General features: G+C 36.0%; 1 protein-coding gene across 3 annotated transcripts; it reads left to right on the top strand.

Moving 5' to 3' along the window:
• The first annotated feature begins 7,632 nt into the window (after positions 1-7,632).
• Positions 7,633-14,295, top strand: cuedc2 (CUE domain containing 2). Of its 3 annotated transcripts, none has more exons than XM_083539585.1 (10): positions 7,633-7,773; positions 8,645-8,729; positions 8,815-8,958; positions 9,086-9,147; positions 9,298-9,416; positions 10,248-10,418; positions 10,718-10,782; positions 12,034-12,094; positions 12,224-13,093; positions 13,202-14,295. In XM_083539585.1, the coding sequence occupies exons 2-9, from the start codon at positions 8,656-8,658 to the stop codon at positions 12,368-12,370; spliced, it is 843 nt and encodes a 280-aa protein (XP_083395711.1). In that variant the 5' UTR covers positions 7,633-7,773; positions 8,645-8,655; the 3' UTR covers positions 12,371-13,093; positions 13,202-14,295. The 3 variants fall into 3 exon arrangements, with proteins under 3 accessions (XP_083395711.1, XP_083395712.1, XP_083395713.1); XM_083539586.1 differs by having other exon boundaries at positions 7,636-8,098; XM_083539587.1 differs by having other exon boundaries at positions 7,671-7,693.
• The last annotated feature ends 214 nt before the right edge of the window (positions 14,296-14,509 follow it).

Genomic DNA, 14,509 nt, shown 5'->3' with positions numbered 1-14,509 from the left:
AAATAAATCTATTAATATAGATGGTGTCATTTGTATGTGCTGTGTTAAAAAAACTGCAATGCTTAGAATTTTAAACTTAGTACAAAGAATGCTGCCACTTTTTCATGCTGTGGAATTGCATCTGTTGGCAGCAAAGCGAAACAGCAAGCTTTATTTTCCTCAGACAGTAATGCTAGTGTACCTTTGGCACAGAAAAGCAGCGCCTCATACCTCACTCGGGGCGGCTCAGTCAATGGAACAAAGTTAGAAGAATAGAATACAGTCACAGAACAAAACACACACGGCACAGTGCCGGTGCAGAGACTACAGCTGGAATTCCACTCGGTGTACAAGATGAGCAAAATGGTGACAGGCAAGTGTGGGATGAGGCCTTTACTCCTATAAGCCATGCATGTCTTCAGCCAAGAATCATTTCCATTTTCATAGGCAAGACTACAGCTGCAGAATTCACTCATCAGTGGAACACCACTGCAAACAATTGTTTGTGTTCTGTCTGCATTAATATAACGTACGTCTGCATGTTAGAGTAAATAACTGTTCTAATGTTATGACCGATTAGAAAATGGCAGTATGAACAACAAAAACTACTACTACTACTATTAATAATAATAATAATAATAATAATAATAATAATAATAATAATAATAATAATAATAATAATAATGCTTCCCGTGGGCTCACCACCTGCAGGAGGGACCGTAAGGGACGGTGCTGTGAGGATTGGGCAGCAGTCGAAGGCGGGGGCCTGCTTAGACTGCTGCCCCAACGACCCGAATTACGGATAAGCAGGAGAAAATGAATGAATGAATGAATAATAATTATCATAATAATCATCATCACTTACTTGGTAAATTAAGTGTTAAATTAATTAACAGCATTATAATTTGCAAATAAATTACCAAATTTGTGTTAAATGTTTTATAGAAAGGACTAAAATTATATATATATACACACAACTATATTTATTATTTTTATAATTTTTTTTCTAACATCCAAAGTGGAAAGAGCATAATGTTCCAGAAAATTGATATTGAAGCTACATTATAATTTAGCTTACATTATCATACAAAAATTAAATTAGTGTAATGTAAGTCATGATAAAACATTAAAAAAATTATTTAATTGTCCAATTAGATCCCAGTTACCAAAGTTTATAACAATGACATGTCTCAGTACAATACATGCAGAAGGTGGAGCTGTTTGCACAGACAGTGCAATTCACCCTTATTTATGGATTTTTAGCAGCGGCATTGACATCAGCCCAGCCCAGTGTTTTGACAGGACACTAATGTTGAGCTAAGATGAGGAATCACTTCAAGGTGCCCTCTGACAAAAGATAAATGGCAGCTGACCTGATGACACCAAAAGGTGAGCAGCCTTGTGGCACTGTTGTGGTGCTGGTCAGAAAACATTTCCTGTGTTTCTTGAAATGCACCACACCTTTAGCTTCTTAAACTTCCCACAGACACGGAACAATATTCGGACTGAACAAAGTTATTACTTTCCCTGAGAATAATAACCATGACATCAGAGTTTAACATCAGAGTTATTATGTGATTTTGTTAAACAGTCAGAAAATACATAAACATAAAAAAGCAATCGCAGATTTGAATAGATGTTAAGAGATATAAATAGCAAAAGAAAACATAAGAATGAGCTAATGATCTCCTAATTCTGCACATAAAATTGTGCAGATTATTAATTTTTATTTCATTAATTAAGACTAGCAACTTTTTTTAAATACAATAAAAACAAACAATACAAAACACAGTTCCTGAACTAAATGGACCATGGCTGTTTATTTTTCTACATTATATTCTCAGCCACATAAATGATCAAACCTGATGACAGTCAAAGTCTGAGGAAGAAACGGAGCTTACCGAAGGGAAAGTGACAGGCCTTTCTACAACAGATGTTTCTACCGAGGGGAGTCTACTCTCCACTGAGCAGTCTCACACATGAGAGACACCCAAAGCTTTGGAAACCGTCCTGAAAATGTATATTCACTGGTAAACATGCCACCTCCCGCACTGACTATTGCTTTCACAAAATATTCCTGCCATGTGCAAGATTACAGGGAACTATTTACAATGTAGAAATAAATTAGCATCCATCTATATAGTTGAGGAGAATGAACTATCTTTTAACCACCACCCCCCCAAAAAAGGATGTTGCACCTTATTACAAAAAAGATAAGCTTTTATCGATCCATAATCTGGACGAAAGCCAGACTATTGACAGGAAGACAAAAGACTTCAGCAAGGCCATTTGTCACAAATCTAGTGCTGTTACTCTATCATGGCAAGAGAAATTTTCCCACTGGAAGTGATAACACACTTGTTCAGTTTTAGCAGATCAATATTAATATGTGGGTGATCCAGAAGATAGATGTAGGACACAGTTTAACCAGTTCCCTGCTGGATCACAACACGAAGACCAAAAGAATTTACTCAGGACCTGGAACAGGTTGAATTTTGATGCTATTCTTTGTGGTATTTTCACACAAACATAACATAAGTAGACATTAGTAGACATTTGATGGGTTCTGTAGCTAAAATTTATTGAATTATTCCCTTGCAAAAGCTTCTAATACTGCAATAATAATAATAATAATAATAATAATAATAATAATAATAATAATAATAATAATAATAATAGATTAAATCTACTACCAATGCTGCATTAAACACTAGCAATTCAGAAAAAATAATTATAATATAAAATAATATAAAAAAGTATTTTTTAAAATATTTATATTTCTTTAAAGTCCTAATTATCACCTAAATTAGTCCCAGTACAGGACTTCAAGTAACCAGTTTTCAGCAGTGCACAGAGATGGCATGCTTGTCATCTAAAGCCATGTCCACTTCACAAGACAGCATTTTGCCTCCTGTTCATTGTGGCCAGTCTGGTGCCCATTTCCTTCAGACAGGATCTAAGCAGGAGCCAGACGGGAAGGCAAGCATGGCCTCGCAGGAGGCCGGATAAGCCAGCTCTGATGCCTTGATACAGCTCCAGACCCCCAAGCTTTGACATGCTGGCCACAAAAGCAAAAAAAAAAGTTTCCTCAGGAAGAAAATAGGCTTCTAGCAAAATACTGTCCGTCTTTTTTCTTTATAGTCTACACAGATGTCACTGTTTAAAACCTATAAATATAGTGAGATTAGAGGTGTTATAATCGACACAAAAAAAATTATAACCTTGCAAACTAAATTACATATAAGAAAACAAATATATAAGATTTAATTTTAAAGACTAATTATATATATATGAATAAAATTTGAAAACAGTTTTTTAAAGGTTTGGGTATAGCAAAAATATCAAGCTGCTAAATAAGTTATAAAAAAAATACTTGAAGATACAGGGTAGATACTTTGTATTGTATTCCCATTTTAAAGATTCCACACAATATAATAATAATAATAATAATAATAATAATAATAATAATAATAATAATAATAATAAGCAGATTTTATGTGTTTTATTGTTTAGTTTTTTTGCTTTATGTCTTCAGCATGCTTCACATGGGTTTATATTCAAACTAATTAATAACTGGGGAAATGTATGCACTAAAAATACATTCCTAAAAATAAAATATTAGTTTAGTGTCAAATTATCATGCCTGAACTGCAGATCATCTATTAATGAAATAATTAGAAGTGTTACGAAAGACCGGTCTGGATATTGGTGTTTAAAGTTTGGCAAAAGGTAATTAATTTGGCAGTAAATTATTTGCACTGTAATTGCTTAAACTAATGAAGGAGAGGAAATTGCAAATCAAACTGAGGTTCTCTACCTTTCACTTTAATAAGATGGAAATCTTTTGCACAATGAGCAAAATACACATTACAAATTCTGACCAGCCATCCTGATAATATCATGCTTATTAACTGTAATGGTATGTTACTGGGTTTGCTTTAATAATTACACAAGCTAATATATCAAATCCTTGTTATCAATATAAGTATTATGAGTGGTGCATAATGAAGGATTTATCCAAGCTCTTACTCACTCAATAAGAAATTCTGCATTAAATCAGATTTAGCTGTAAAACTAAATACTGAACATACAATTGTATTTCTTATTATAGCTGCCATTTTCCACTGTGCTTGGTAATAAGAGAAAGAGACGATTTAATGAAAACATCTGTGCTGGTAAATAAAGCATAAACATGTATAAACTTTCTGCAAAGAAGTTAGCAGGGTGTTTTATACTCAGCAAAGCACTTTGCAGTAATGTGATGTGCTTGATGGGACACTGGTCCCCACAGGTTCTGTGTGGGTGTCTCTGTGTCTCACCTCATGATCTTGCGGCTTGGCACACTGGCAGATGGGGTACATCATGCCATCAAGTGGAAAAGCGAGTTAATGTCAAGTGGCTTAAATACAACTGTTCCACCAAAAAAAACAAAAATTAGCACAAAAATTTTTTTTTTCCCTTTATTTGTTATATATAATGATTTATATATTTTAACCCCCTAAAAACTTATAGGAATAAGAAAATTCCATAATAAATATATATTTATATTCCCAAATAGTTTCACCAATAATTTGTATATAATTCGTTCCATATATATATTACATATTTACATTTGGAAGAGAATCATTTCAGATACAAATCATATTTTTGGGATTTGTAGCCAGAGTAAATTTACATTTAATATACATTTAATATATATACAATATACAAAAGCCATTGCATATTTATAAATATAAATATCCACTAAAAAACATTATAGATTTTTCTGTATTGCAGGCTTCAGTAGTTCCAGTGCAGCACTGAAGAAGTGCAACTCAATGCAGCCATCTAGTGTCAAAAAGCTATAGTATTAGAATTATGTTACATACAAAGGTATAACTGAAAAATTAAAAGAGTTTTAATCTAAATCAGTCAGTCGGTTTGTAAAAAAGTAAGCAAGTAAATAAATGAATGGTTGAAGTGCAGGCTTTTGGGTATAATATACAGTATAGTTTAGCATATTAAATGTCTTATCTTTTTGACATATAAAAATCTCCTAAAATAATATCAGCATTTTCCTATGTATGTGACTTATATCCCAATAAACTGAGATATAAAAAATAAATAAAACTTTGAAATATTTAATTCAATGCACATTTTGGACATTTAATTTTAAATAAATGTAATCAGAGTCCAGTCATGTCACAACGTCTTTTGCACGACTCATTATCAGCTACATGTACTGTTTCCTGTACTAATTGAAGCTTCAATGGAACTCTGCAACCGACAAGACATGACTCCAGAAGAGCTGAGAATAGAAACAGGCACATATACACAGACCAGACAACATACAACTAAAGCCATATTAATAATGTAGAACTACACATCTATAATGCCAGTATGTGGTAGTAGTACTGCAACTGACCCAGCTGAGAGCATGGCAGCTCAGTTCCCCCTTTGCTATGGCCAATTCGGCACACTGTAATTGAGAATGACTATATCTTATAACAGCTCAGTGCTTAATGTGAGGTGAAGTTGACTAGTCCGAAGCTATACAGCTCATAATGAGTAAATAATTCACATGCATTACATTTATCATTGAAAATAGTTAAGTGCCAAGATATCAAAATATAAGCACATAAATAAACTGGCAAAAAAACTCCTTAAGCTTGGTGCACACAATAAACCAAGGATTATGATTGTAGCCTCACATGTAACCACAATGAAACCAAACACTTGATTTCAATCGGCTGTGGCACAGATATTTTGCCAGGCTTGTAAGTGATACTGAAACTAATTAGTTTGCAGGACTACCGCACCATAATGAATATTTGAATGGGAATATGGGGCAGACATGACTTGTGAGAATTGTGGCCAAGAATTGTGAACATCCCTATGGTGGTTTAAAAGGTTTTAAATGATAGCATTAGTGAAAAAAAGGTAAACACAAGCTCTTTGTATTGACTATATATGACTTTGCATATGCCAGGCCCGCTTAAAAATCTAGATTTTGAGACCATATTTGCCTGTTGACCAATTATTTTTCAGTTTCTTCATCTTTTTGTAGTAGCTCAGTGGTTAAGGCTCTTGGTTACTGATTGGAAGGTCAGGGGTTCAAGCCTTACTATTACCAAGCTGCCACTCTTGGGCCCCTTGAGCAAAGCCTTTGTGTTTCAGGGGCGCTGCATCATGCTGCATCTAACACCACTGGGATACGCAAAGAAAGAAATTCACTATGCTGTAATGTACATGTGACATGAAACTGAAAAATCTGAAAAAGATTATAAATGACCATTATTTGTATTTTCTTCTAGTTTTCCAGAACCAAAAACAAGTAATTTTCCAATTTTTTTTCAAGGATGCACAGAAAAGAATATAAAAAGGAATCTAAAACAGAAAAAAAGCTTGATTTTTTTATGTTTAATTGCAGAACAGCAAATGCAATCCACAAGTGGTATATTCACTATGAGTGTAGTTCCGGTATGACGTAAACAATCATTCTTATAAAAGACATCAGCATACCTATTCCTTTCTTAATAGATCATTGGGAGGACGAATAAAAAAAAGTGATCGTGCAGACCATACGGTAGCATTCGTGTCTAATTTTGTTGATTAATAAATTGCTTGTGACGGTAGTGCAGTGAGCAATGTAAAAGGCACAGAGCCTTATGCAGCTGATGTAGAACCGAGTCAAAGCCTGAATGTATCACACCATAAAGCTTGGGTTTAGTGTCAACGTCAGGTGTCATACAGATGGCAGGGTGCTCATGTATCACAGAACCAGGGTGCTCACGAAGTCATGCAGCTGCAATACTGTGGAAGGACAGTAAATTAAGAAAAAAAAAAAATGATGATAAGAACCCACTTTAAATAAAGTGTGTTTAACAACAATCTACTAACAATTAAATTAATGAATTGTTACATTTCATGATGCACTGTGTATTGTGTAAATTCGTTTTTACATTGTACTTATATTTACCTGCATTATTATTATAAATACATGTGAAAGTTACACTGCTAACCCTAACCCCTTACACATAACCATACTATGACTTTTTCTTTTTTGGAAAACCACATACCTATATAACACCTCGGTCGGAAAGTGTATTGCAATACATGAACACAGTTCGTATAAACAAGTCAGTCAATGCTGCTACTACTTCTGGCGGAAGTTATACCCATAATCGTTTTACAGCGGCGCCCACAAGGAAAATATATATAGTATATAGCGAAGTTAAGTTAAGTTTGGTCATTTTCGTCCACATAAATTTGTTAGGAAAAAGTGCGGATTGGGTGTAAATAAACTTTGTGTTGCCATAAGGTGGCTTCCTTTTGCAACCTCTAGAGATCCAAATGTGAGTGGAGAATTTAGTCCAGCTCCATGTCCAGTACAAAATCTTCATAATAATCGTCTTAAAACCCTCTATTCCCCATATTCACTCACCAAGTAGTTTGTTGTTGAAGAAGACGCTATTTCTAAAATAATATTAAGGAGAGGTTCCAAGACCATTAACCTGTTCGATCTTACAGATATCTAGCTAGTTAGTTAGTATTACTCTCTCTCTCTCTCTCTCTCTCTCTATCTATCTATCTATCTATCTAAAACGGTCCTTTTTCTTTTTTTCAAAATTTCTTCGATTCATATTCTTCACATCATTCCTGCAGCACCACGAGTGCGTGTTTACTTTAAACAGGAAATGATGTCATACATTTTGAAACAACCCACGGCGCGCAGGTTGTAAGAAATTGCCCACTTGAAACGCTATCAAATTTTACGCAAAATAAATTCGTCTGCAGTCATCCTGCACTCGTTTTGTAAGTGGAACAGATCGTTTTGGTGAAACAGATTAGATGTGTTTGTTTGCTTGCTTGTGGTGGCCGGTTTGATGGAGCTATGGGTTAGCTAACGAGAGCTAGGCTTGTTAGCTTCGCATTTCGAATGGCCGCAGTTAAGTTTAGCGTTTATTTCCCTTGAAGGTTTTTATGTTGTGTGTATCACGAGTGCATAAGTGAATGTAGAGCAGAGGAACGATTCAGATCAGGTGAGGTTTCTACTCTAATCGTTTAGCTGGCATCCGAGCTGGTCTGGAAGCAGGACGCTTTCAGGACAAAAGACTGATGCTCGACATTTAAGCGCAGTGTAGGCCTGCATCTGAGATGACCACACACACACACACACACAACAAAAACACACCACATACAACAGAAACACAGCAAACACACCACATACAACAGAAACACAGCAAACACACCACATACAACAGAAACACAGCAAACACACCACATACAACAGAAACACAGCAAACACACCACATACAACAGAAACACAGCAAACACACCACATACAACAGAAACACAGCAAACACACCACATACAACAGAAACACAGCAAACACACCACATACAACAGAAACACAGCAAACACACCACATACAACAGAAACACAGCAAACACACCACATACAACAGAAACACAGCAAACACACCAAGTAATCTTAAAAGCTTTTGGCTGCAATGAAGCCATCAATCAAAAATTATTCTTGTGCGTACACAATTATTCTTTTCAACGGCTACACAAGGTTGTGTACCTATTGACACAGGGAGCAACTATTATGTGATAAAAATGCCTTAGATTGCTTTCTCCATATATAGAAAGTGTGTTTGTGTGTGTGTTATTATGTTGAACAGTAACAGGTAGGATGGAGCTCCAGAAGATCATTCACGATGCACTGTACGACTTTGTCCGATCACACATACCGCATGCAGATCTGAGGTTAGTTGCCATCTTACCTTATCCAAACTCCAACCAAATAAAAGAAAACGCAGTACGAGATTCTACCTGTTTTCTTTTTTCCCAGCACCCTGGATGACGTTTTGCTTTCCTACATCATCGGTGTGCTGGAAGATCTTGGCTCCCAGTCAAGCGTTGAAGAAAACTTTGACGTTGAGGTGTTTGTTGAGATGCTTGAGGCTTATATTCCAGGCTTTTCCAGCATTGACTGGTAATAATTGTTGGGCTTCTTATTCCAACCACATTAGAAATAAATGCACAACAGTGTGAACCTTTTGGCAGTTTGTATCTGGAAGTGTATTTAACTATTCAATTTTATTGGTTTTTTTTTCCCCCAGTGTTCAGGTTTGTGAAATGATGTTCAGCTTGTCCTCGAAATTAGCGTCAGCAAGAAGCGAAGGTGAATGTTCCTAAGCGCTGTTGTTGTGGATGGATCGTGTTTATAAGTTAAATCCGAAAATGATTACAGAACTTCTTTTTACATTTTGCATGTTTAGTGCAAAGTGCACAGTATATTTTATTCTATTATCTGTGAATATTCCTGTTTCAGAGTCTTTTGAGTTGAAGACAGGCGAGGGAAATTGTTCCTTGACACCTCCTCCAGAGCAACGAGTCCAGATGCAAAAGACACACAGCCACTCATCACATGCAGAGGGAGCCACAGCCAAGGTATTAACTCACATCAGTGTTTTTAGCTGTCTGTCCACAAAGCCTGTTTGGTTGGTGTTTTCTTTTGTGTTTGCTGACCAAATTTTCTTGTCCATGCATCAATCTGAGATTCTAATTAGCTCAATAGCTCAGTGGTTAAAAGTTTGTGGATTTACATGGAATCATCATTGTCACCTGATCCAAATAACAGGTTTGTTATTAAAATTTTATAATTTTTTTTCCTTAATATTATTCTTAATGTTTGTCAGACAAATATTGCATTACACTTTCATGGTCAGAAACTCAAGACGCAGTTTTATAAAAAGTCAGTGTGTCTTAAGCATTTCTTTAGCATGATATTTTAATAACTAAGTGATTAAAAGTTTTGGGATTAATGTGGAAATAGCTTTGTAACAAGTGCATGAAAGATTATATTTTGAAATGGATTCCAACAAAATGAAGGTCACAACCAGGTTAGACATCTGAAATAGTTTTGATTTAATAACTTCTTGCATGCTTGAAATATATTTTAAGTACCGGTATATATTATATTTTTGGTGTTGAAACCATTGACATCAGGTTGGACTTTCTTTACTTCATGTTTTTGGTTTATTAAAGCAACTTGCCTAAAGTGAAATACAGTGTTCTGAGGGAAAAGAAATGAAATGCATCTGGAAATGAAACAGTGGAAAAGGTTGACATTATTAGTAAAATTGGTGATAGTTTGCTTTCAATTAAATGATTACTCAATTTAGCATTGCAGCTCCATGTAACTATTACTTCAAATCATTGTGTGTGTGTGTGTGTGTGTGTGTGTGTGTGTGTGTGTGTGTGTGTGTGTGTGTGTGTTAGGTGAGCACTTCAGATTGGGATAAGCAGGAACAGCACCTTCTGGAAATGTTTCCTAAGTGTAGCGTGACCGAAGCCAGAAGTGCATTATCTATTGCTAAAGGAGACATGGAGGAAGCTGTTCGACTCATCATCGAGGGAGATGTGCAGCTCAGTCCCACCCCTCCCCTCAGAGTAAGTAAACCATCCATGCAAAGCTTGATGTGTCTCTGGAGCCCTGAACTACTCAGGAAAAAAAAGAACCATGGCCCAAATGTGTCCTACCAACTGTGACTCAGATTAAATATTTTTATTTATTATGCCACGCTGAACTGTTCGAATAATTCAGAGGAGTGAGAGTTATATGGGGGAAAATGCACAGTAGTTCTAAAATAGCAATCTGTTCGCCACAATACTGTGGTCTGTCTACTGAAACTTAGACTGGGAGGGGGAGCATTATGTTGTATATGTTTCATTTATTTCTTTGTTTCTAGGCAAGCCAAACCAAGACTGAGACGGCACAGGCTGATGAGAAGCTTAAAGCAAATATTTTAGAAAAGTGAGTCTTCTATGAGTTACTGTAATAGTTAATTTTCTGTTTCACAATTTCCTGTTTGTTGGAAAAAACTAAGGAGGTCATACATTTTGTGTATATTTATATCTCCTATAAAGCGTTCATAAAGCAAACCCGATTTACCTTTAGCCCTCAATGTTGCATTATTCCAAACTGTATTATAGTCAAATTAAAGTAGCCATGCTTTATTTATGATTCATAATATTTAGAAATATATGGTAAGACTTGCACTGTAATATTCTTAACTAATGCAGCTTTTTTTTTTCCATTTTGTAGTTCAACAAGACTAATAAAAACCAAGTACAATAGAGTTCAATGCCTAATACAGCTATATGCAGAGACATGAAGCTTGTCCACATTTTTCATGTTTTTTTTTTTCTTTTTCTTTTTTAAATTGGGCTGCAGCTGACTTACAGCTTAAGTCATGATATTATGTAGGTGATAGTCAGTTAGTTTGCTTCTCAGTTTACACATTCATCAGACGGAAAGTCTGTTCAAATCAAAATGTTATGTTAAATAAAATAAAAAAATTTGGAGATATGGGCATCTTTTCCCCTCTTTTCATATATGGCATGATGGGCCAAATTAAAGGTCACCACAGGCCAGCTTTGTCCTTTATTCCCTAGTTTGGGCATCTCTGTTCTAAAGTGTCTTTGGAATAATGTATAATGTATGCCCTCCTATTCTATTGCACACTAATGCAGTTTTAATTTCTCAATTTTGTAGTGTAATGAAACTGATAAAAACATAGAAACAATACAATTTATAGTACAGTAGAGTTTAATGCCTTCTACGGTTGCTTACATGTGCTTCTTATATCGTTGATCTCTGAGAGACATGAAGCTTGTCCACATTATTAGAGGGACAGTGCATGTAGGACGTTTTGGAGACGAGGTGAGGGAGGCGTGATTGAGATGGTTTGGACATGTGCAGAGGAGGGACATGGGGTATATCGGTAGGAGAATGCTGAGGATGGAGCCATGAGGAACGTCAAGGAGGAGGTTTATGGATGTGGTAAAAGAAGACATGGTGTTGGTTTGAAAGAGGCAGATGTAGAGGACAGGGAGGTTTGGAGACGGCGGCTCCACTGTGGCGACCCCTAATGGGAGCAGCTGGAGGAAAAAGAAGAATGTCTCGTGTCCATTTCGAATGAAAGCTTTATTTTTTGTAAACATTTAAAGAAAACTGACAAAGGCAAATACATTTCCTTATCTGTTTTTTTTTCCCCCTTCTTAGATACATGTTGGTAGATAATGAGGAGGATAAGAAAATACACAGACCGTTCATCCCAAAAGACGTAAGTGTTTTGTGTTCGTGCGTGCGTGCCTGCGTGCGCTCGCACACGTGTGCATGCTTATGAAGAAAGTATTCTATCTAATACAGTGTGTCATATAGTAGACTTCAAGGTTAATTTTGTGTCTCGTAGGCTCCGAAGAAATTGGTGCGTTACCATGGCAATCAGGTGGTGACAACCAAGGGAGAGCGCTACCATCTGGTGAAGAAAGATGAAACTGAGGAAATGAAAAAGACTTATGTTAGCCTTAAACCAGCTCGCAAATACCGCTTTCACTGATATCTGTACATTTACACATCTGGTTTTAAAATTGTATTTATGATGCGAGTGATTTGACCTGTACGTGAGCTGTTCTGTGAATTCATATTTTTCCCCTTTTTTTTTATTTATTTATTTATTTTTATTTTTTAGGAGTATACATCTTTAATTCTTAATGCACTGACAAAATCAAATCTTTTCAGAGTTTTGTTTTGAGTATGTCTTTTTTACTTTTCGTCGTATTATGGTTTAGATGTGTTTTATGTACCACCACTTCTGTTTCACCGTCCTTACCGTCAAGGGTTGTTCAAAAGAAATTGATGCTCCTGTGTGTATGTGCCCTTGTTCCATGACCTTCCATAGTCAAAAATTGACAATGTGTAATCCCCATTTTCTTTGTCATGTACATTGAGCTATCCTCTTATTTTCTTCTACCTCAGTGAGTGTACTTCTTGTATGGGTATTTTTAATTGATTGGTAAAGAGCACCCCAGTGCTAACATCACCCAGCTGTTATATCAGTTTATTGATCACTACCGTCAAAAGTCAAATTCCATGCAGTATAGGGAACAATCAGGTTTCTGTTTAGGCAGAACTTGGTTATGAAAAGTCCAGAAATACATCTCAGCTGTTCTCTAAACAGAAAAATGTATCCTGTATCATCATCAGTTTCTACTGCAGGATAGACAGAGCTTCCTTACATGCCCTTTATAAGGAAGTGTAAGGAAGCGGTGTCCATCCTGCAGTACAAGAAATTTGTTTTGAGATCACTACTACGTGTACTGCAGGATGGACACCGCTTCCTTACACTTCCTTATAAAGGGCATGTAAGGAAGCTCTGTCCATCCTGCAGTACACGTAGTAGTGATCTCAAAACAAATTTCTCTTGAAATAAGTTGACTTTGCATGTGTCAATGACTGGATGATACTGGTATGATTTAGATTTCTTGCCCAACATCATATAACCCAATTGTAAATATGGCAACAGCCTTCAGCAAGGGCTGGTCTAGGTCCATGTTTTTAGTCCACACCAGCTTTCACCATTTTAAATCAACCTGGTTTTCACCTCTTGGTTCTACAATGTTGCACCTGTGGCATGAGTGTCATGGTCATCTCAGTACAAGTAAGGCTAGTCCTATTCATAATGCTGTTGGCATATATTATGCAAGTCATTCCTACTCCTGGTATTTGGGATAAAATATAATTCTAATTACATATGTAACTGAGTTTCTGAACTCCAGATAAACAATATTTGTCATTCGAAAACTATACCAGCTAAGTGAGAAATTTCCAAGCAAAGGTGGCAGTTTTATGGTGGTGTTTATTGTAAATACTGCATTATGCATCGCTGTGTGACTTTGGAAGGTCTTGGCACACACTCAAGGAGGCATCAAAGTGTCTCTCACTGACCCTAGTGGTTATCATACATCACCTACAGGGTTTTAAAGTACAATGAAGGTTGGGGTGTGCACTGTGAAATCTGATTACCAAGGGGTAATGATATTTCAGTCGGGCATTATTAAAGTTAGGATAAAGTGAAATTTAAGGGGAGAGAGTTACTGTATTTTTTTAAAGCAGATATACAAGGGCCTCCCAAATGTATTTAATTGCTACTTGTATGTTATTTTGACCTCTGAGTTATTTGCACTGGATTATCTTAGTTTAGTCTGGTTTTACTCTACTGTATTAGAAGTGTTCTGTACGTTGGTGCTTACAGTTCTGCATGGTTTTAGCTGATGGAGAGTGAATGGTCATGTAACCCATGCTCACTATTCATAGTAGAACAGGAAGCCTAGTGTATTAACATTTGTATGTTGTTGTTTGTGCTCAGGTTATGCAGTTTCCTTATAAAGAGGTGATCTTCGCTAACTGCTAAACTACAAACTGTTGAAATGCGCCAGAAGTTTTATTTTTGCTGTATGATCAACATAAAAAGATAGATGTAAACCTATAGTCAGGTATTTTTTTTATTTTGCCCTGTGTCTTTTATTATTCCAAATTTTCAGCCTTTTTTTTTTTTACATGACACCTGTCATGTAACATGGGATTAAGTTGTGGAACAGTTAGCTGAGCTGTCGTTTGGAATGGAGCTGTGATTGATAAAACTGCTAAATCATTATTGTTTATAAAAGAGCATCAAGTAGTTAAATGCTTATAATCG

This window comes from Silurus aristotelis (genome assembly GCF_946808225.1).
Source record: "Silurus aristotelis genome assembly, chromosome: 4".
In the NCBI taxonomy this organism is placed as follows: Eukaryota; Metazoa; Chordata; class Actinopteri; order Siluriformes; family Siluridae; genus Silurus; species Silurus aristotelis.
This window is presented reverse-complemented; position numbering and strand designations above follow the sequence as displayed.